The sequence below is a fragment of the Scatophagus argus genome, chromosome 8 (assembly GCF_020382885.2).
Source record: "Scatophagus argus isolate fScaArg1 chromosome 8, fScaArg1.pri, whole genome shotgun sequence".
Classification (NCBI taxonomy): Eukaryota; Metazoa; Chordata; class Actinopteri; family Scatophagidae; genus Scatophagus; species Scatophagus argus.
Window position 1 is genome coordinate 3,042,683 of NC_058500.1, and position 22,449 is coordinate 3,065,131.

General features: G+C 45.3%; 1 protein-coding gene across 2 annotated transcripts; it reads left to right on the forward strand.

Annotated features, from left to right (window-relative positions):
- The first annotated feature begins 24 nt into the window (after positions 1 to 24).
- LOC124063022 (monocarboxylate transporter 1-like) lies at positions 25 to 22,448 on the forward strand. 2 transcript variants are annotated; one of them, XM_046396223.1, is made up of 5 exons: positions 25 to 205; positions 9,423 to 9,737; positions 17,228 to 17,371; positions 17,834 to 18,625; positions 19,090 to 22,448. In XM_046396223.1, the coding sequence occupies exons 2-5, from the start codon at positions 9,521 to 9,523 to the stop codon at positions 19,377 to 19,379; spliced, it is 1,443 nt and encodes a 480-aa protein (XP_046252179.1). In that variant the 5' UTR covers positions 25 to 205; positions 9,423 to 9,520; the 3' UTR covers positions 19,380 to 22,448. The 2 variants fall into 2 exon arrangements, with proteins under 2 accessions (XP_046252179.1, XP_046252178.1); XM_046396222.1 differs by having other exon boundaries at positions 26 to 208; positions 9,424 to 9,737.
- The last annotated feature ends 1 nt before the right edge of the window (position 22,449 follows it).

Below are 22,449 nucleotides of genomic sequence, written 5' to 3' on the forward strand. Positions count from 1 at the left end.
GCGTTGGTTGTAGTGTCATCATCCTCACATCCCAGAAGTTGTCCAGTCTGTGGTACCCCGAGCGGCTGGTGGATCCGCGTGGAGCCATTGTCAGGAGCAAGGACGCGCCGGGAGACTGTCGCGCACACCGGACCGGAGCGAACCGAACCTAACCGAACCCCAGCAGCGGACGCAGGCGACCCGCCGCACACACACACACACACACACGGTGAGTGACTGGCTGGTGGACTAACCGCCCCGGAGCGGCATGTCGACACAAAGAGGCTGCGGCTGAATAAAACGGCTCTGTTTTTGGGTCTTCACATCCGAACTTGGGCTGAATGAGCAGCTAACTTTTAATTAGCTCACTCCATTAGCTTCGTGTTCAGTTTATCTTCTCCGCTTCCGCTTTTAACTCTTCTAACCGCGACAGGGCGCGCTTGATTTAAGAAAACAGGTTTTAGGGATCAGTTTTGAGCCGGCCGTGGCGTGATGCTGGCGCTGGCTGTGCACATGTCATGTGAAGTGAAGCTGGTCCCGTCCACATCTGACTGACAGGCCGGTGCTGTCCTGTCTCACAAGGACAAGGTCGCTCACGTGTGGTCAAACCCGTCAGTTTACGGACACCCCCGGGGAGAGGAGATGGTCATCAAGCCACTCGGTGTGGTCCAGTCCATGTGACCGCGGCCTGTAACGTGTTGTCTGCTCGGAGCGCAGAGCTGAATGAGTCTCACACGGTGGCTCTCGGAGGGTCAGGGCTCAGTGGAAATGACCGCACGACAGCCACACGCTCTGCCTCCCGTGCGGTCCCCGTCGTCTCGAAAAGGGGCCAGAGCCGCTTCAGTATCTGTTCTGCAGTCGGGATGCAGAAAGTGAGCGATTGCCGTTTTCTCTTTTACAGTGACAGGGCGACGTGTGGAAAGACGAGTACAGGACCCGGTGCCACGAAAACGCTCACCCTGCTGAAGTTTACTTTGGCTGGTGCCTGAATGCAGCACATCCAGGAGTGGGAGGGTTGGCTTCTGAACTCCGACCTGTGTGGAGGACTGACAGCTGAATATTTCCCTCTGGGTGTCACTAAAACATCATTTGTGGAAAGAAGAGTAGTTAAATGTGTAAAAACATTTACTTCTAAGGGTTTTATGTTAGCAGAATAAGGTTTAAGAGGGTCCAGTTGCTGCTCCTGAACAAACTTATCTGGTTTTCACTTTGCAGTAAATGTACGCCATATTGTGCAACCTTTTATTGTTTTTGCCTCATTGTTGGCTTGCCATTGAGGGAAGTTCAAATGCTTCTTGACACGAATGCACCTTCACCAAGGCTGGCTTTTCTGTTCGTTGCATCCCACTGATGTTTGAGTGACGGGCATCAGTGATATGTGTGTAAATGTGGGCAGCGGTGAAAACTGTGCAATCTGGAATTAATGATCAGACAAGCAGCTTTAGAGTTAATGATTTAACCCACATGGACACAGTCGGTGAATGAGTGGGTGTGGTTTGTAGATTTTGTAAGCTTAGAGGAAGGAGCAGCAAATGAGTGTGTGTGTGTGTTCAGTCTTACTGTATGTAGGTGAAAAGATGTGTGGGAATGATTACGAGGGAAAGCCACAAGTGGAACCAGATGTGGGGCGAGTTTGAGTCTGAAGTTGTTGCTCTACGCTGCTGCTCATTCATTTGTATTAAATCCCAAACGCAACCCGCCACATCTCACCGAGATTAAAACGAGTCGGGGGCAATTTTGACTCGACTGAGCAGACTTGAACACACCCGCTGAGCTTGTCAAAGTCTGGACGTTAAGAGGAACGCTGTGTTGAAGCCCGAGTTCAGTGGCCCGCAGCTGGTCTCCACGCGTGTCGCTGTGTGTGCGTGCACCAAAGGCATAGCTGCACATATCTGAGCAATGTATGACTATGATACAGGATTACAGGAGTGTGTGTGTGTGTGAGAAGGCTATACGAAGCGGCGTTAACATTAGCTCATGACTCTGAGTGGTCCATGGTGCTAAACTGGGAAGTTTTACGCAGCCATTCAGCTGTTGAGAGCAAATTTATAAAGCTCAGTAATAGGGCTTTAACTGGATGAGTGGTGAGGCGTTAAGCCAAACAGAAGCAAAGTGAGTGTGCAGAAACAGGTTTTATGATAGGTCCTGTAATCGTTCCTCATGGGGTTTTTGTGTGTGTGTTGTATTAGCGATCAGGAAAAAATTATAGAGTCATGATGACTGTAAAATCACACCCCTTCATTCATGGGAGGAATGAAAAGCCCTGCTCTGCTTCTTCCTTCCCTGCACTCTCATCACAGGTTTTCTAAGAGTGCCTTCAGTATCCTGTCTTTCACATGCACTACGTTGGTGATTATGGGAAATCCAGCAGGCCAGACAGACGTAAACAAAGCGCCCGTTAATCATTGTTGTGACAGTATTTACCCTGGAGCTGAACCCCGTAATGAGCAGGTCCAGCAGTCATTCCAGAAACAGTAAAAACTGCAGAACAAACCTCAGGCACATTTGCTGTAAAATTTATACGTTTTCGTCTGTTGAAGCTGTTATGTGTTGTTCAAGGGATTCAGGTAACCGACCCACTTTGGTAAAGGGAGCGTCTGTTGGTGAAGAATGAATGGCCTCATTGATAAACTCCTTCAGGAGTTGTCCTGCTTTGGTGGGGCCCTCACTCACTCTCACACACACACACACACACACACACACACACGCCGCGCTGAGCTCCAGCACAGACTGGTGGAAACATAAATCCATTCCCACTGGTGAAGCCTGCTTCACATTAAGACCAAACACCATATCACATTCCATCTCTGTCTTTTTTCCATTTTAACCGCCGGTCAGACTGATGTGGGTCCTGTCTGCGTCTGACATGCAAAACTCTTAAACAGTTTTCGAGCCCGTGCTGCGCTCCGCGGTGCCAGTTCTGTGTAAAAACTCCTGGACCGGACGCTTTTGAAGCACAGAAGTTGACCCGCCGCTAAGACCTGCCCTTCCAGTGTCCCCGGTGTTTAAATGGGAGGTTTTTAACTTAGTCATCAAGGGGTAAAGCAACGAAATACATAAATCTCCATACAGCCAAACATCAATGCACATCCCTAAACTGTACTGCAGTGAATGAGGCGTGTATTTGGCTAATCACGTGCTACTACGTGGGCCTAGAAGTACAAGTACTGCTGGATTACTGCAGTTCTGCTAGTGGTAGGCTATTAAGCTGCTAAGGTGCAGACAGGCCTTCCATTCCTGTGGTTATGTTTACTCACTTATGATTGGACACTTGCCATTCTGGACCAGTCTGATAATAAATTACTTCTCACCTTGTTGTCACGTTGTGTTTTGGTCGTCTCCTTGGAAGCATAACTTTATCTTGTCTGGTGAATTCTGCTAAATTCTGATTCGCCGTGCACCCTGAGCCTGCGCCTTTACTTCCTTCCCCGTCTCGTGACTAATCAAGAAGGCTGGTTTTTGTGTGCCAGCTTCAGCCTTGGATGACTTCTCGGTTCATTCAGACAGACGCCTGGTCCTGGGTCAGTCTCTCACGAGGTTGCAGGTTGGTCAGATGACCTAAAGCCAGGTATATGAGGAGATTGGATTCATTTATGAGTTTCGGTTGGTTTGACAAGCTGCCTTTTTTGTGCTTGCTTGAAAATGATCTGAAGTGGCTGGTGTGTTTGTGTGCCAAGCTAAAATCAGATATTAAGGTTCTCTTTACGACAGCTCATGTTACAGCCTCAGTACCGGCTTTTGTTAGAGCTTTCAGCACCGCTTTGTCACTACTATATTTCTTCTCATAGTTCACGTTTTGAGTTTTTATTAACATTCATTAACTTGATTTCAGGATCACATCTTGAGTCTTTCCAAGCTCACCTGTTCTGCTACACCTGCACACATGACTGCAGCCAGGGCTTCTAAACAAATTACATGAAAAGTTCATTCAACGCCTGCATGGGCGACTTTGTGTGTTTGCCCTGTTTTCTTGCGTGACCTAAAAAGAGGTCACGTGAACATGCGCGATCAGACCGCTGAGCCCAGCAGTGAATCTGCTGCTTCGCTGTGTTGTAGGTACAGCATGCGCATTGTTTACTGGTCATAACAAAGAGAGGAACTCGAATATTATGGTCTAATCCAGCATCCTGGTTTATTTGATTTTGTCATTTATTAAACTGCGGCATCATGCATCTAAAATAAGCATATATTCTGATTATTTTTCTGTTCATAGACTATGTTTTTTTTTTTTTAAAGGTCAATACCAATGAGATAACAGTGTTCTGTATTTTAAAAAAGAAAGTCAGCACCTCTGTAGTTCATGCACACCTGGGGGTACAACAGGCTTTAAATCTAAATACATGTGCATCCCTGGCCTAACTGATCAATTGGGGTGATCGATTTGGGCAGCCAGATGTGTACTCCATGTTTCAGTTAAAACAGCCTGGACCTCGTCCTGAGCAGGTCGGGTCCGAGCTAAAGGAGGACTCGCTGCGGCATTAATCCTGTAGTCATCACATTCCTCCTCAGGACAGGAAGGACACGCTGCAGCAGAGGTCAGGACCCGACGCTTAGCGTCCGAATGGTTCGCTTAGCAGGTTTGGGACTTATTTTTGTCAGTCGCGCATTAATATATTTGTTCCTCCAGCTTCAGTGGAGCAGATCAAAGGTTTGGTGACAGCTGGAGGGAGAAATGGATGAGTGTTTGCACAAGCTTGGGATAGCATGCATGGTTGTGGGGTCACTAGAGGAGCGACTGTGTGGCAAACAATCTGTGAGCAACCTGAGAGGGCCGGCAAGTGTTTGCCGGTCGTCTGTGGCCGCTGGATGTCCTGTCATTATCTCATTATCTTCTAATAATCAGAGTTCAGAGCCGTAGTGTTTGATCAGTGTGACAATTGGCTGGATTTAATCACCACCCTCTTAAAAATTCAAGGGCGGTCAGCTGCTTATCTGGTGTTTGAGAGGAAGGTTAAACAGAAAATGATGATTCCCCATCTGACATGACGTTATTTGCTCTATCTGTCGATCTCTGTGCAGGTGCAGGATCCATCCAAACATATGCTGAAGGCTGGCCAACTCAAAGGGCTGTCGGGGCTCATGCACAAGTCTGTGCCGTGTGTTTGTCAACTCTGTAGTTGCTAATGCAGAAGGGTGTTTACTGACACCAGCAGAACAGACGAGTCTGGGGAAGCGCAACCGCCCGGATGCTCGTGCATGTTGCGGTGTTTGCCAGCTGTGTGGTTTCTGACATCATGTGTTTTGACTGTTTGTCGGTCCTAAGTGCAACAGAAACTGATGTCTGCATTTGCTCAGTACAGTCTGGCGTCTCTGACCTGGAGTTCTGGGTGCACAGTGTACCCTGTAGAGAAGCCTTCTCTGTAATGCACTGTAAATGAAATACAGCATACAAGTAATACACACGAAATGAAAAGAAGGAAGAAAAACTTTGGGTTGTTTTTAAAAAGGGGGGAAAGATGAGTGCTGAAGAGTACTCGCTCTGAGTTGACTGGGTTCACATCTGCAGTGTTTCAGGGGCAGTCGTGGATCAGCGATTAGGGTGTCGGACCCGTAACCGGTGGATCGCTGGTTCGATTCCCCGTACCGGTGTCCATGGCTGAGGTACCCTTGAGCAAGGTACCTAACCCCCACTGCTCCCCGGGCGCTGCACGCGGTCGCCCACTGCCCCGGGTTTGCTGTGTGTGTGTGCACGTCACTTGGGTGGGTTAAATGCAGAGCACGAATTTCGTTGGAGTGAGTTCCCTCCAATGACAAAATATGTCACTTTCACTTTCACCATGTGTCTGCGGGTTAGTGTGTGTGTGTGTGTGTGTGTGTGTGCACTCAAGAGTTCGTGTTTAGCTGTACAACAGTGTTATGAGATCAAATTGTTTTTAACCAGATGAGATTGGACTGTACTGGCCTTTACATGAAGGCTTCCTTTTCAGGAATGGTGGCACGTGCTCATTTCACAGCACTGTTTGAGTGTGTGTGTAGTAATGTAACTTGTCTCAGTTGGTCCTCTGCAGGGTGCAGACTAACAGGGACGTGTTCAGACTCTGTCTTTTCTTTACCTGAGGACAAGACTAAGTACTGATCTGATAACTCTTACGCACTAACGACATGTAGGTGTCGGACTTAAATCACCCAAACCAACATGGCAAAGCAGCATGCAAATTAAATGGGAATTCTGGTATTTTTAAAGCTGAGGTGTCTGCACTTTTTGGTGTGTGAATGATTGGTCCACGTCATCCGAATGCAGTGGTTGCGACGTAATCCTCTGGGGCAACGCTGACTATGACAGGCTGAGACTGGTACTCTGAGTGTCTGACAACATTAAAGAAGCAAACCCCTACAGAGTCAGACCTTTTTGTTAAGAGAGTAAAATCCTTTTTTGTTTAACTGGAAAGTCTCGCTCAGGCGGACGTTGTGCTGTGCAATCTTATGAGAAGTGAGTTGTGAAAGAGTAAAATCCGCCTTGTTTAGCAACCAGAATACAGTCAGACCTCGTTTGCTGTAATAAGCTGCCTATGGTTTTGTATGGGAGTCATTGGCAGAGTCATGGGACACACAGTTTGTGTGTTGGCTGGAAAACATCTGAGGGCTGTGTAGAGCTACAGAGTCAGGTGATCTCTCTGAGTGGGATACTACTGAAAGCCCTTCCTTATTGACCAATCACTTAATTCATTGTTAATAGCAAAAACATCACTGAGTGCAGGTCAAAGTCTGCATGACTGATTTGTTCTCGAGTCCTGCACCAAACGGTGTCCAGTTCATATGGACTTGAAATGACATGAGGACATGCAGTATCACAGTTCAACAAATTCAGAAACATTTTAAGACATTCAGTTTCGATGACAGAAAACATCTCATCATGTTGGACATGGTGTTCTCCGTCGAGGTGGACGGAGACGTAAACTACCGGTATCGGTGGTACTCGGTTCTGATGGTGGCTGATCGCTCTGCAGCCTCCACCGACCTCCAAGGGATAATGGTAGGTCAAAAAGTAAAAACTACTTGCCTCTAGATCTTTGGAGTAGGTTGGAGTTGGAGGTTTGTGTTTTTCCTTTAGATGAACGGTTATCCAGTTTGTGATAAAGATCGCTCATTACTGGCAGCGTTGAACCTTTTTTGTTCGGCTGATTAATTCACCATCAGTTTGTTCCTGCTCCAAACTGTCCTTATTGTGTTGGCCTTTGAATCGACCCTTAGTTTGGTCTTCACTGCCATCTGTTTCCTATGAATCCAGCTCAGAGGAGGGTCTCGTCCTTAAAGAGCGAACTGAACGTATCACCTGCAGACGGCCAAAGCAAACGAGGGATCTTCAGCCGTCCTGTGAAAACAGATGTTTTCTCAAGTCATTTCGCACATTTCAGTGGAACAGGAAATTAAAAAAACATCATCCTCAGCTGCACGTCGATTTTCACAGTTCACAGGAATGAACCGAAACTTCCTGGAAGGAAGGCAGTAACTGAAAGTTCAGCATTAGCAAAAACCACAGGACAGCATCCAAAGACTCTTTAATCAGTCGTCTGTCTGTCTCACTGTTGTTGTTGTTGTTGTTCTTCTTCTTCTTCTTCTCTGGACAAAAGCAGGGCCAGAAGCTTACTTACACATGTGTCCTCCTGCAGTTCATATGTAACGTGTGTCAAGTTCAAACTGCCACATGTATGTCTGTTTTGGTTGCAGATGCTGGTCTCTGTGGTGAAGAGACAGGAAAGAAGCTGTGAGGAGTTAACCAGTGACAGTCACAGGCCCTCTGTGTAATAACTAATAGAGCGTGGCTGTTTACAGCTTGTTCCAGGCTAAATGTCTTGTAAGGGAGACACCCGCCTTGGCTGTTCATTAATTATCACAAGGTTAACTGAATCCTCTGTTAGTGTTTTCCAACATAGAGTTATTCAGATGTAGTATGACTGCTCAGGTTTAGTGTGAACTGTGCCTGTGCGTTTTGGACATTTGTGACCTAGAGTCCATGTAAGGTAAATGGCCCAATCTGCAGCAGAGCCGGTGTCAGAGCCGTCCATAAATAGCTCGGTTATGTGCGGCACTGAATGGAAAAGAGGGCATTGAGTCGACTACACTCATTGAGGAAACGTGGGAATTTCTAGCTGTCAGAGCAATTGTCACTAAAATAATTAGGTCAACACTTTGGTTTCCAGGATGTGAGTTGGTTGTCTTCAGGGGACGTTTGTTTACTTGACACAAACTGCACAAATTAAATGTAACTTCAGCCAAGTTCCAGCAAGACTACAGCGAAAGAACCGGTTCATCAAGCTGGAAAGTCAGCACCAGGAAACACCATTTTTTGATGTCTTTTTTTTTTTTTTTACATGATGCAGTTAAGTTGAAAAATACACCATATGGACAAAGGTATTAGGACACCTGATCCCATCCCCAGTTTGCAGCTCTAACAGCTTCCACTCTTCTGTGAAGGCTTTCCACAACATGTTGGAGTGTTTCTGTGGGAATTTGTGCCCATTCATGCAGTAGAGCATTTGTGAGGTCACACACTGATGTTGGACCAAAAGGCCTGGCTCACAATCTCCGTTCCAGTTCATCCCAAAGGTGTTGGATGGGGTTGAGGTCAGGACTCTGTGTGGGCCAGTCAAGTTCTTCCACACCAAACTCATCCAACCATGTCTTTATGGAGCTTTGCTTTGTGCACTGGGGCACAGTCATGCTGGAATAGAAAAGGGCCTTCAACAAACTGTTGCCACAAAGTTGGAAGCATAGCATTGTCCAAAATGTCTTGGTGTGCTGAAGCATTAAGATTTCCCTTCACTGGAAGTCAGGGGCCGAGCCCAAACCCTGAGGAACGGCTCCTTACCACCTCCATATAGTGCAGCAGCACCGCTGGGTTGTGCAGTGGTGTGGGAAGACACAACTGGGTGAGGGTCATCGTTTGGTCTGTAAACTCCACCTGGATCGCATCCATTTTTCAGGTCAGCTTTCCCATCTGCTCCAAGTTTACAGAGTATTTGTGCTGGTGCAGTTTCCTGGCAGCACAATGTTGTTTGAGGCATGAAGCCACGTGATAGAAAATAAACTTTTAAACGGCTTGAACAACAACCAACTGATGAGACTGTTGCCAGTCTCATCAGTTGGTTATGTGACGTCGGGTTATGTTTCTCCAAAAGTTGAGCCTGTTATTAGTTCTCATGATCTAATCTTTGTGTGTTGGTCTCTGAGGTAAATCAGCCAGCTGCTGCTGGTTGTTGGCATGCAGTGCAGCACAGATGCTCTTTCTCACCATGACAGCACTTGGCTTTGCGACGAAAGAAATGTTTTCAAATGTGAATGTTATGGGTTTTTTTATCTTTCTCCTCCACTGCTGCACTCCTGTCCTCCCCCCTTTTTCTACATATTTCACCTCACAGCTGACACAAAACTAGATAAAAATGCAGATTTTGCAACATCTATGTTGATTTTTTTTCCCTCTCTGCTTCTCTGTTTCTCCCACAGACCTTGAGTCCTGATCCCAGTGCGCCTGGTCCAGCTGTCCTCCATTTAATTTCTCCTCCTCATTTTTCCACCTTCTTCTGCTTCTTCGTGAGCAGACATGCCTCCAGCGCTGGGTGGGCCTGTGGGGTACACCCCTCCTGAGGGTGGCTGGGGCTGGGCGGTGGTGTTGGGAGCCTTCATCTCCATTGGCTTCTCCTACGCCTTCCCCAAATCCATCACCGTGTTCTTCAAAGACATCGAGGTCATCTTCGATGCCACACCCAGTCAGGTGTCCTGGATCTCCTCCATCATGCTGGCTGTCATGTATGCTGGAGGTGAGTGGTGTGTGTGTGTGTGTGTGTGTATGAAAATGTTTTTTCTTCATTATTACAGGAAACATTCATTCATTCATGTCATGTTTCACTTTAACACAACATTTTAGATTCAGACAGACAGGAGAGTCTTTGTGCATTTCTGTTGTTTTATTATCAGGTCGTATTGTTGTGCTCGACTGTCGCGGTGCTGGTTTGAGCCCATGTTGTCTTGACGTGACTTGTAGTTGTTGGATTCCAAATGAAAGGGCCCGCACTTAACAATTAAAAGCTCCAAAAAGTTGTTAAATCAAGTGAATAAACCCAGCGAAGCCTCCAGAGTCAAACTCGGGCTCCGTGTACCAAAGGTGGATTGAATCTAGAATGTTCCTTTAAAAAACGTTTCCTTTTCTAACCTCTGAGAAAGCTGTACCAAGAATCCTCTTTTAGTTTAAGCACCACCTTCTTTCAAACGTGAAAATGTCTGAGGATTTAACAGCAACATTTAAAAGGTTAACTTTTAATAACTGACATAAGCAGGTGCAGAGTGTCCTGAACGCAGCCATAAGCTCTAAGTCGATGGATCCTGCAGTAAGTAAAACACCAAAACAACCTCAGAGGCTGTAGAGATCCAAGCATTTGTGATCGTTGCTGCAGTTTACAGCAAGAAGAGCGCGAAAATGTAAGAATGTTTTAATCAGTGAAGCGATGGAGCTCTCTGCAGTGGATTATACACTCTGCACACTGAGCGACCTCAGTGTTTTGTGTCTGTACCGGATGGCTTCAGGAGGGCACGTTTATTTTCTTTTGTGAGCGCTTAACTTCTTGGTTTTCTTGTTGCTGTGCCTTTTTATCATCACTGAAGATAAACAAAAACAAACACAGGCCTCCTGTTACGCTATCAGCCTGCCATCTCTCCATTTCAGCCACAGTTTGAGCAGCACTCGCTGCTGAAAAGGCTGCAGGGGACAACTGGAGAAACGGTTTCTTTAAGTGCTGCCAAGTGAGCTATGAAAGCAGGTTTTAGAAGGTGTTTGTGCTGCTGTAGTCCCTCTAAATTACAAAGAACAAATCAAAGGGAAAAAAATGACAAAATAAAAGCGCAGTTTGAATCTGCACTTGCTGCCTTGGCTGGGATGCAGTGGACCCAAGCGTACGGTCTTGTGGCGCTCCGCTGGCAAACATTTTATTCGCATGTTCAAACAGCTTTTATGAAAGTTGTTGGGTTGTTGCAACATGTGTAATTCCCACACTGCACTCCCACAACAAGGCTAAAAGTCTGCAGTCTGCTGCTTTGAGCTAACAAAATGGTTTCAACGATTAGTTTATTAACACAGGCAGGTTCAACAATTCACCTAAAGAGGCTCTACAAAAAAATAAAGGTGTTGTCAAAGTATATTTTTGTTATTTTTCTGTTTCTGTTAAGCCAAAACACCCAATCACGGTGTGCAGCTCCTGCAGTGTGGGAAGTTTCAGCTTTTCTTTATTTTCTTTGCTCAGATGGACACTTTTCATTCACTGTTTTATGACTTTTTTAGGATAAATCATTCAGTTGAAGTTTAAATTGATTTACTAAAGATGACTAATTTACTATTGAGAAATAATTCGCCCATGCATCAGTATTGCAAATCATTGTTAGCAGCAGCTCAGTGCTGATGTTCAGCAGGTGTGTTTAACTTGTCCTTAGTTTAGCTTGTTAGCATGCTAACATTTGCTAATTGGCTGTAAACATGAAGCACAGCTGAGACTGATGGGACTGTCCTGGCCATAACACTGGCATAATATCAGACAAATTGAAATTTTGACCTGGTGGTGGTGCTGGACAGAATCTCTGAGGATCAGATGAGTATAATTCACCCTGAGAGGAGATGCTGAATGTCTGAACCCGATTTCGACAATCGTCAGGATATTTCACTTAAAACAACACAAATGTGAACTCTGTGCTCCTGTGGAGAGCAGGTCTGCAGTGCTGCTTGAAATAAAGAACAAGTTGTGCCTGTAAAATCACTTGAAAGCAGGCAGTTTGTGCACTCGGTGACCCTTTCATTTGCACCGCTGCAACAAGAGTCTGCCCATTTACATGGAAATGCAGGACTAAACAGAGAGACTGATCCAGTTTCAGGTTAGGTGAGGTTTCGGATCATGTTTTCTCTTCTTGTGTCTCAGGACACAAAGTGACGCCTTTCCTCATTCAAACTCTCTCTCTCTCTCTCTCTGTCTCTCTGTCAGTTTTGCATATCTTCATATCTAAAAATGGCATCTGTTCCTTCACGCTGCTCAGAGCTGCATGCCAGCCTTCAACCTCGTTCAGTAGGTTTGTGCATTTGGGAGAGGAAACTGCTGAGGGCAGGAGTGAAATTACGTAACAGGACCCAGATGTTGGAGTCATTTTCTTTTTCTTTTTCTTTTTTTTTTTGTTTCCTCTGTTTCGCAATTCAGCTAAATCACCAGTTACGACGCCTGACAAGATTGTGCCTGTTTGTACCATATGAGTATGAGTGAGGTTGTAGGACGCTAAAGGGCAGTAGTTACCATAATTAGTCACTGGTTATACATGAAGTAGCGCACGTACACACACTGACTCCACAGAAAAACCCCACACACACGTATTTATTTACAGTGGCGAGGTGACGTTACTGGCTGCTGACTAACAGTGTGAACCTGATGAAAATGCACAGGATGCTCTGAACATAGGAACAGGAAGTGAAGCACTTCTCTTACTGTGAATTTGAACTCAGCTGTAAAAAGAGCAAAATACACAATGTGGACAAAAGTATTGGGATAGGGCTGTTTTTCAGGGGTTTGGGCTCAGCCCCTAACTTCCAGTGAAGGGAAATCTTAATGCTTCAGACATTTTGGACAATGCTATGCTTCCAACTTTGTGGCAACTGTTTGTTGAAGGCCCTTTTCTATTCCAGCATGACTGTGCCCCAGTGCACAACGCACTTTTGGTCCAACATCAGTGTGTGACCTCACAAATGCTCTACTGCATGAATGGGCACAAATTCCCACAGAAACACTCCAACATGTTGTGGAAAGCCTTCACAGAAGAGTGGAAGCTGTTAGAGCTGCAAAGCTGTCTGTGTGTTTAGAATGAGACGTCATTAAAGTCCCTGTTGGTGTGATGGGCAGGTGTCGCAATACTCTTCCTACCAGAAAAATGGACATCAGTCCATTCAGTATGTTAAGAACTACCTAAAATGACAGGAAACATCATTGGGAGAAGTGTTTTTTGACGTGTGCTTTTAGTTTTTAGTTTAATTTTAGTTTTCATGTCCCATCTGTTAACATGAAGAGGGAGGGGTTGATGAGCTGTACTGCAACCAGCCACTAGGGAGCCATCCAGATGTTTTGGCTCCACTTTCAGGGCCTCTCATTTCATCCATTTCTATATGCAGTCAATGGTTTGGATCAGGAGTGTGTCAGAGAAGGATATATTAGATATAAAGATACTTCATACTGTTTATTACCCTTAAATACCTGATAAAAGACAACCATTTGTTAGGTAAATGTGCTTTCGAGCAACTTATGTTCTTTGTCCACACCCGCTGGAGCAAAGTCAAATTGTGCACCACTTTTTGCCTTTTTGGTCATTTGCAAGCACACGGACTCTGTGACTCTTTCTCAGAGGAACTTTGAGTTTAGTGAGTAGAAAAAATAAACTCGAGACTCCCTCTCAGCTCAGCTGCTTGCTCGATGAACCTTCAGCGTTTTCAACTCAACTACGAGTAGGTTAAATTTGGTTCTTTGTGACAACTTGGTGGCACATAAACAGGATGCTGAATCTTGCTGTTTTATTTAGCATGCGCGTAAACACTTTTGTGCGAGCTGTCAGAACAATGTCATTATTACACTTTGAAGGGAAGAAACTGCTTCACAGTTAAGCTACAGTGCCGTGAAATACAAGAGTAATTTCAGGGAAGGCCTGACCATTCGGTCGTACGGTCAGGCCTCCCTTATTTCCCTGAAGTTTGCACCTTTGGCAGGAGTTATGGATCCCCTCCTCCACTCTTTTCCATGAGAAATCTGCTTCCCATTTTGGTTCCTTGGCCATAGTTCCTACAGCAAAAAATATCTTGTGACGGAGGTTGGGGGGGGTGAACAAGAGGGCTGTTTTTAAGAAACTGCTCCATCATTTGCTCCTGATTTGCTTTAATGCTCAAGGTGTAGTTAAATAAAAAAAAACAAAAACAAAATGCAAACATTTTCCTCAACTTTTGAGGTACTTTATTTTCACTATCAGGGTTTAATTTCAGCCTCAGAGTGGGAGTGCTAATGCAAGACTTCACTTTCTGACTCTTGTTGTGATCTGAGGGATTTCTCTGTTCTTGTGTTTCAGGGGGAAAAGCCTGAAGGAAGACTCTTTGTGTGTGTGTGTGTGTGTGTGTGTGTGTGTGTATGAAAGAGTTTCTTGCATGAGTGCTCATATGAGCTTGCTTTAATACAATAAGTCCTCAGTGTTACATGATACTGATATGAATAAGCCTGAAGTGAGCCAGTGAGTTTGGATTTATTGCAGTTCAGTAAATGAGTGGAAAAATTCATGACTTTATTGTTAAAGTTACATTTAAAGATATGGTTTCCAGTACAGACACACAGATCGCACTCGGGGGCCATAACCCAAACTGAACTGAACTTAATAAAGGTAAAGGCCACAGTGTTCACTGTAAAGGGATTTTTAACATTAAGGTTAAAGTAGAGAAAGACATAATCATGGGCTACAGGAGATAGTTAAGGTTTCACATAACACACGGTTTGCCTCGGTAAGCTCGCCAATTAATACGATATATTTAACTGGTTTAATTGATGCAGAAAGTGAAGAATAAAGATGTCAAGCTGCTGTTTTACAGGAAGTCATGTGCCGAACTATTTCCTGGTCGAACTTCTGATCTGAGGTGTTTAGGGGTTTAGATGTGAGCCATGAAATGCAACATCCCCAGTAAGAGTCCAGCTTTGTTGCACCGGTGTTTTTACCTTTGGACAGAACCAGGTTAGCTGCTTCTCCGCGTTTCCAGTCACTAAGCTAAGCTAATGGCCTCCTGGCTTTAGCAATCGATCTGCGAGAAAGTGATAAATCATATTCCTCAAAATGTCAAACCACGTCTTTAAAGGCTCAGTTCACATGGACGGATGTTGTTTGTGATGCAGATCCTATCAGCTGTTTCTCTTGTGCGTCTTCTCTTCTCCTGACTCATCACCAGCTGATGCTCTTCTTACACTTCAGCTGGCCGCTAAATCTGAACACAAACATTTGCCATCCAGTGACGTGAACAGAGACAAAGCACTGGGTGTTTGGGATGGTTATATCGAATAGAATCGGGGACGTTCACCATGTAGGCATAGCAAGAAGCAGAAGTTTCTGTGCTAAAATTAGAATAAGGAGTAGCTGTTCACAGCTGGGTTCACTCCTGACATGTCTGCCTCGCTTGTGGATGTTGTGTCAGTGTAAAACTGAGGACAAGTCAGTGTTGTTCTTTCTTTCAGGGAGCCAAAGAGAGCAAATGATGGAGGGAGGGGGAGAACGATTCGTTTATATAATATCTGTGAGAACACTCCTCACTGCCCTCTTTGTGTTTTGCCAGACAGCAACAAAGACTGTCACGACTGATTTATTTATGTGTGCGTGAGTGCCAAGCGGATGCAGATCCATCGCGGTCCTCGAACAGGTTCAGTCCTGCTGTGGTCTGGTGTGCCCGATGTGCTGGAAACCCACCGAGGCGGGTTTTGTGCCAGCCAGCGAGACCCTCAGCGACAGACGCAACACAAAAACTAGGTGTCCCAGAGAGGTATTTTCGAGAGTACGTGAGCGAGCGCTCGTGCGTCCGGAGAGCCTCCTGGCCACTGTGGGCAGCTGCCAAGTGTCAAGGGCGAAGCTGCCGTGGTCTGTGTGCAGGGCCCTGGCAGGTTGTGAGGGACCGGATGCCGGTTGAGGGGACATACTGGAAGAGATACTGTGAGATCGGTCTTATTTTATAAATGTATTATCGGTACCTCTGGATATCTGCTGGCTTAGCTTCTGTCACACTTAAGTTGGGCTGAAACCAGAGATTATTTAAAAACAATAAAATAAAATAAAACAGACGGTGGAAAAAGAACTTGTGTTACTGCAGTTTTTAATGCGAGTTGTAGGATGTGATGTGGCCTGTGGAGTCCAAAGTTTGTTTTCTAGTGCGCAGAGGAAGAACGAAGGTGTAACGTTCACCGTGTAGGCATCTGTAGCAGCTTGACTGAAGTAGTTGAGATTCCTAAAGGAATAGTGAGCTGTTTTGGAAAGTACGCCTATTTTTCTTACTTGCTTTTGGGCAGAGCCAGGCTAGCCGTTTCCCTCTGTTTCCAATCGTTATGCTAAGCTAAGCTAACTGGCTCCAGCCTTACATTTGTCGTATGGACATGAGTATTGATCCTATTTCATTTCAGTTCATTTTAAAATACTTCATTTGTGTCGATTCACTGAACTGATTAATGGATTTCTGAAGTAGTTCTCTGTCATTTTTCTGCTGAGCGGCTAATCGATTCGCTTCGTCTCTGCTCGTGGTATCCAGTCGTTCGGCCTGTGGTTCGCTTTCTGGCTGTTCATGAAGAATAGTTGCTCACAGAGTCGCTGCAGGCCTTTGCTTTGCATTCACGTCCAGCCGAGTCCGTCAGCCTGCGTCCATGTGAGGGCCCATTCATGGACAGGGGCTGGCACGCAAGCTGAGACACGTGGATCGCCTTGACTCAGCTCCACTCTTCTTCTCTTTTCTTTGCTTCTCTTCTTCTCTCTGCTCCTCCCTTCTTCCATCCTAACTTGACCCTTGTTCTCTTCTCTTCTCTTCTCTTCTCTTCTCTTCTCTTCTTCTCTTCTCTCTTTTCTCTTTTTTCTTCCTCTTCCTATTCTCATGTCCTCTGTTCCTCTCTTGTCATTTCTTCCCTTCTTTTTTCTTCTTCTTGTCTCTTTTGTTTCGTGTCTCCTTACATTTTATCTGCTGTTGTCCATGTGTGCCATGCCATACCTCGCACCGCCGTGCACTCCCTCCCTCCCTCCCTCTTTCATTCTCACCTCCCCTCTTCACCCCCTCCTTTCCTCCCTTCTTCCTCTGTGCAACATCTATGTAACCCGTGCTGTTACACAATCAGTCATTGTTCCACTTTTATTTGTGCCCCTGTAGCACCACCTGGTGGCCAGCTGTTGAAATGCTCAGCTGATGTGATCATGATGTACCTCAGTTTGTTAGACCTAAATGTTTTTGCTGGTTTTCAGATATCTAACAGTCATCTGGCTGTTGCTAATGTTTTGAGGTTTGTTTGGTTTTTTTCCACTTGCATTTTTCAAATCATCCCATCTGAGCAACCTGTGGGGGCATTTTTACTTGACTGAAATGATCAAAAGTGTTGGTCGAGCAGTCATTTTTCGTTTCTGCATGTACAGCAGTGTACATGTTGCAGTAACACATACTGTGCACTTTAAGTCAGCTGTGGTCTTTATTTACTAGATTTAATTAGTCAGTTCCTGACTGTCTCTTCTTCGTCTCCAGGTCCAATCAGCAGCATCCTCGTGAACAAGTTTGGCAGTCGACCAATCATCATAGTCGGTGGCTGTCTGGCAGGGTCCGGACTGCTCGCTGCCTCCTTCTGCAACACTGTGGAGCAGCTCTACTTCTTCATAGGAGTAGTGGGAGGTCAGTATTTCATCCATCGTTCGTCGTTCAGATGATTTTGCACTTACTGAAAGCTGTTGTGTTGTGCCAGATTTAAAGCAGTTTTATTTGTTCATCAGCATTAAAATGGGTCACATGACCCTTCACCAGCACACCTTGTTTTATTCACCCAAGCTAATTTGCTGTCTGCACTTCATACAGTCTGTTGGTTAATAAAGTGACTTTTATTTTCTTTTCTCAAATAGATTTTTAATTAATAGTTTACATGCAGAGACTTCTGTTTCTGCAGGGAGGCAGGATAATTCATTTTCATTTTCTTAATTCATTTTCTACATTGTGTTGTACTTTTATGTTCTGCTCTTTGTTGCGTTTGTTCTCGTGATGTTTTTCTCCCCACATTCCTACATGACCAACACACAGTTTTGTTTGTCATCACTTTGTCTTGGTCTTTTCCTCTAACTTGTCTGCTCCTCCTCCCTCCAGGTTTGGGACTGGCCTTCAACTTGAATCCGGCGCTCACCATGATCGGTAAATACTTCTACAAGCGTCGACCCATCGCCAATGGCATCGCTATGGCGGGCAGCCCTGTGTTTCTGTCCACACTGGCTCCTCTCAACTCCTGGCTGTACGACCAGTTTGGGTGGCGAGGCAGCTTCCTCATCCTGGGAGGGCTGCTGCTAAACTGCTGCGTGGCCGGCTCCCTCATGCGGCCCATCGGACCCAAACCGCAGCCGCCCAAGCCTGACTCAGAGGTCGGCGATTCAGCGCCTAAGAAGACGGTCCTGCAGACCATCAACTCCTTCATCGACCTGACGCTGTTCAAACACCGCGGGTTCCTGCTGTACCTGAGTGGCAACGTCATCATGTTCTTCGGCCTCTTTGCTCCGCTCGTCTTCCTCTCCAATTATGCTAAGAGTAAGGACATCAGCAAAGAAAAAGCTGCCTTCCTTCTTTCGATTCTGGCGTTTGTTGATATGTTTGCCCGACCTTCCATGGGCATGCTGGCCAACACCAAGTGGGTCAGGCCAAGGGTACAGTACTTCTTCGCAGCTGCCGTCCTTTACAACGGAGTCTGTCACGTTCTGGCGCCACTGTCGGTCGACTACACTGGATTTGTGGTCTACGCCATCTTCTTTGGTTTCGCTTTTGGCTGGCTGAGTGCGGTGCTGTTCGAGACGCTGATGGACCTGGTGGGAGCTACGAGGTTCTCCTCGGCCGTGGGTTTGGTCACCATAGTGGAGTGTGGGCCAGTGCTGCTGGGCCCACCGCTGACGGGTAAGACGTGAGGGAAGGGGAGGGCTGCCTCCTCTCACTTCAACACCCACACCACAATTTTTTTGAAACATTGAATTGGTGAAGTAATGATTTATAAAACTTGACAGAACAGGAGGACTGATATTAACATCTTGTGAACAACAAAGTTAAAGATAGATGGGGATTGATTACACGTATCTTTCTTCAGCCGCTGCCCTTAACTGATAATCACCTGCTTCTCATGACCAGTTTCACATGTTGTTTAAAAAGAAGTTCATAACCTCTTTATGCACTCAGAATGTGTTTCTCATTCTAAAAGGAGGCTCATAAATAATCCAGTAGTTTGAGTTTGTCTAATAAGTGAAAAACTGAAGTGAATTTTACACATAGGAACATATTCAGAGTTAAAAGATTCTGCGTCATTTGGACATTATTAACACCAGACAGTAACAAGTTCAAATCGTCTCTCTCTCGTGCACCTGCAGGAAGCTTCTATAACTACTACCAACACTACGACTACACCTACATCTCCTCCGGCATCATCCTCATGGTCGCGAGCGTCATCCTCTTTGTGGGAATGAGCATCAACTACCGCCTGCTGGAGCGGGAGAGGAAAGAGGAGGAGAGGAAAGAGAGGGAGGAGCCCAAAGAGGAGCGCGCAGCCATGTTGGCGCCCCCGTCGCCGTCAAAATCAAACGAGGACGTGGAGGAGAACAACACGCCGGCCGCCGTCACTATGGATGAAGTCGTCAGGATGGACGAGGACACGGTGTAGAAAATTTAAGGGACACACGCATACACACACACACACACACACACACACACATATATACACACACCGCATCAACACACACAAGCTGCAGTTACTCAGTACTTTGTAGAAAGATAAAACTCGGGTACACAATCCTGGAGCCATAGAAACTTCAGTGAGCAGGAAGTGAGACCTGCTGCTTCGCCAAGCAGCTTGAGGCCTCCGGGTTTGGTATTTGACGTGCCTTTGGTCAACTCAAGTCCTCCAGGGGCACGCACGAACACACACACGCACACACACACACGGCTTATATAAACACCAGATAGACGCACAACAGACAGACAGACTGTAAGATAAAAATCCAGTTAACTAATGAGGACTTTGCTCTCAGGGTCTTGAGCTGCCATAAAGGTTCAGAGCCTCACACACACACACACACACACACACACACACGTGTGCGCGCACACACACGCACACACACACACTCAGCCTCAAATTAGTTTTATCACCTTATGTAGAGATTTTCACACTTCACTCCTAAAGGGCTGGACACGTTCATACTTCTTCATGCTCCTGGTCACATGTTAGAGTGTGGAGTCGGCGACGTTTCCAGGTTTTAATGCAGAGAAGAACAAAAAAAAAATCAGTTGTAAAATTTGGGAAAAAGAACTCTGGAATCTCACTGCTGCACACATGGAGTGTGTGTTTTGTTTTTGTTTTAATGTGTTAAGTTTTTAACCTCTAGTGAAGGAGAAAAGACATGAAAGGGGGAAGCTGAAGAACTGAGGGACTAGATGGTTACCAGGTCTGCAGCGTAGGAGCCGCCGCTTGTACATAAACATGTGTGCACTTGTTCTGTGTGTAATTTTGTATGACACGCCCTCCAACCGGCGCCGCTCGTCATCGTGCACGCGGTCACGTCAGTTGAAGCGCGAACGCGCGAACGCGAGCACTCACACGGGTCCTCCTGCTGTGGAAGCAGCAGCGTGAGGCCACTCGCAGTATTAAATGACGCCACACGCTGGTTTTTAAGGGGAATGAGAGGCTGTGATTGGACCTGATCGATGGGTTTGCCGGGCGTGAACGTGCGCCCGGATAACGGGACTAAATCTCACTCTGAAGAACACACGATACATTGAGGATTGCAGGACTCGCGGTACCATAGTGTTGTATTTTCTAACGTAACACGTTGTAGTTTTCAGTTATATCAGCAAACCTTTGTAATTCCAAAAGAGATCTATTTTAGCTTGCCGTGTAAAGACAATCTGACAACAAATAATCTTTTTAATGGGTTTTCATGTATTTAGAAGGAAAAAAAAGTGTGGTGTGTGTGAGAGTGAGAGATTGTGTGTGTTTGTCAGCAGACGGTTTCATTATTGCGCTTGTTGGAAATTCAGCCACTGCAGTATCAACGTGTTTGTGTCTAAACTGTGCAGAGTGTGTCATATCACATCCACCGTGTTTTGGTGGAAAAACAAAAGAAAAGATCGCCGACGCATTGATCAGCGATCGGGTTTCCTGCCGGGGCAAACCGGGTCCGGCGGCTGACGTTTGTCGCAGTCAACCCGAATTAAATTTCCTTATTTTCTCTTAAGGGAAGATAAATGGAGGTTTTAAACAGTTCATTTTTTTTTTTGCTGTAATGTTTTACTCTTGGAGATACTACTTGTTGAAAAGCGTTTTTGCAAATGTGAAAGTGAGTCATTTTATAGGAAAGTTGACCTTTTTTTTTGATTTTTCATTGAAAGATGCAGACTGAGATCATCTGTGGAAATTGCAGTAATGCCCATCCTGAGCTTTATAACAAATACTACAAAGGTTATTTTTCTTTTTGCCAACAAACCCCTGAAAAGACCAACACCAACAGATAACAGACACTACGCACTTTCTCTGTCGTGAGAATTAAATTGACCCTTCAGGCAGTCATGGATCCTAATCCTTATGTTTAAATCATCATCAGTCATCTTTCTAAATTATGGAAGATGACTTTTATGTAGAAATGATTCACAGGGAATCTTTTTTTTTTCCTTAATTTCTCCAGTAAGTGAAAGCAGAGCTGAAGACGTCGGAGCTTATCCATGTTTAACGATTTCACACCGGGGTTTCAGTTTGTAATACAACAACAAGGACTGATTCCAGATCAGGCAGTTATAAACACATCAATGAGATCACCTTCGCTGTGGGTGACATGAACACACACACAGACTGTGGTTTATTTTGACCCATACCACCACTTACATCGTCCTGCTGCTGCTAGCACTCGCTAATGTGTATTCATCCACAGCAGAAAATAGTCCCCAGCGGATGTGTCACTTTCTCAGGTTTGTGAAGAAGGAGGGAAGCCAGAGAGAGTTGAGAGATGAACGAACACATTGTTGGTTTTGATCTTTTTGTGGCGTTTGTTGACAATAAAACAAGTGAGGAATGTGACCACTTTTATCTTTCCTAATCTGAAGAAAACTGGATGAATTTTGACTTTTTAAATTCCCTGATGAGCAGCAGTTCAGTGCAAGAGTTCCCTCTTCAGAGGCACCTCCACCTCCACCACCACCACCGAGTCATGTCCTGTTTAGTGAAAATGTAAATGAATGTGTTGGAAAGGACTTTTGCTAATTATGCATACCAAATGTTTTCAAATCGGTTACAAATTATTACGTTTTTTTTCTTTTATTTTGACAGTATTGTTGGTGTCATTGGGAGAATTGTTTCCTCCTTGTCAGACTCTCAGTGTCCACCTGCTTGTGGACATGAATTTGAAACTAATGTCTCTTCGGGTTAATGGACACGTCCATGTATGAAGCAGACGCGCCTGCTGTGTCAGCTTGTCCACAAATCCTGACGTTCAGCAGGCCGACACTTTTCTCTCGCTCAGAATCGACTAAAACCTTCAGTTATTTTGCCTTTGAGCCGAGTGTTTGAAAAGGAAAGGCGGACATTTTGAAGGACTGTGATGAAACCGTTTCATTGAAACACTGAATGTTGGTGTTTTCCAGTGCAGGTGTTTTTTGAAAATGCTGCTGTATAACCACAGCACCTTTTGTGTTTTAAAAAAAGAAAAACAGGTGAACAAATCCTTGTGTTAAGTTTCTGGGGG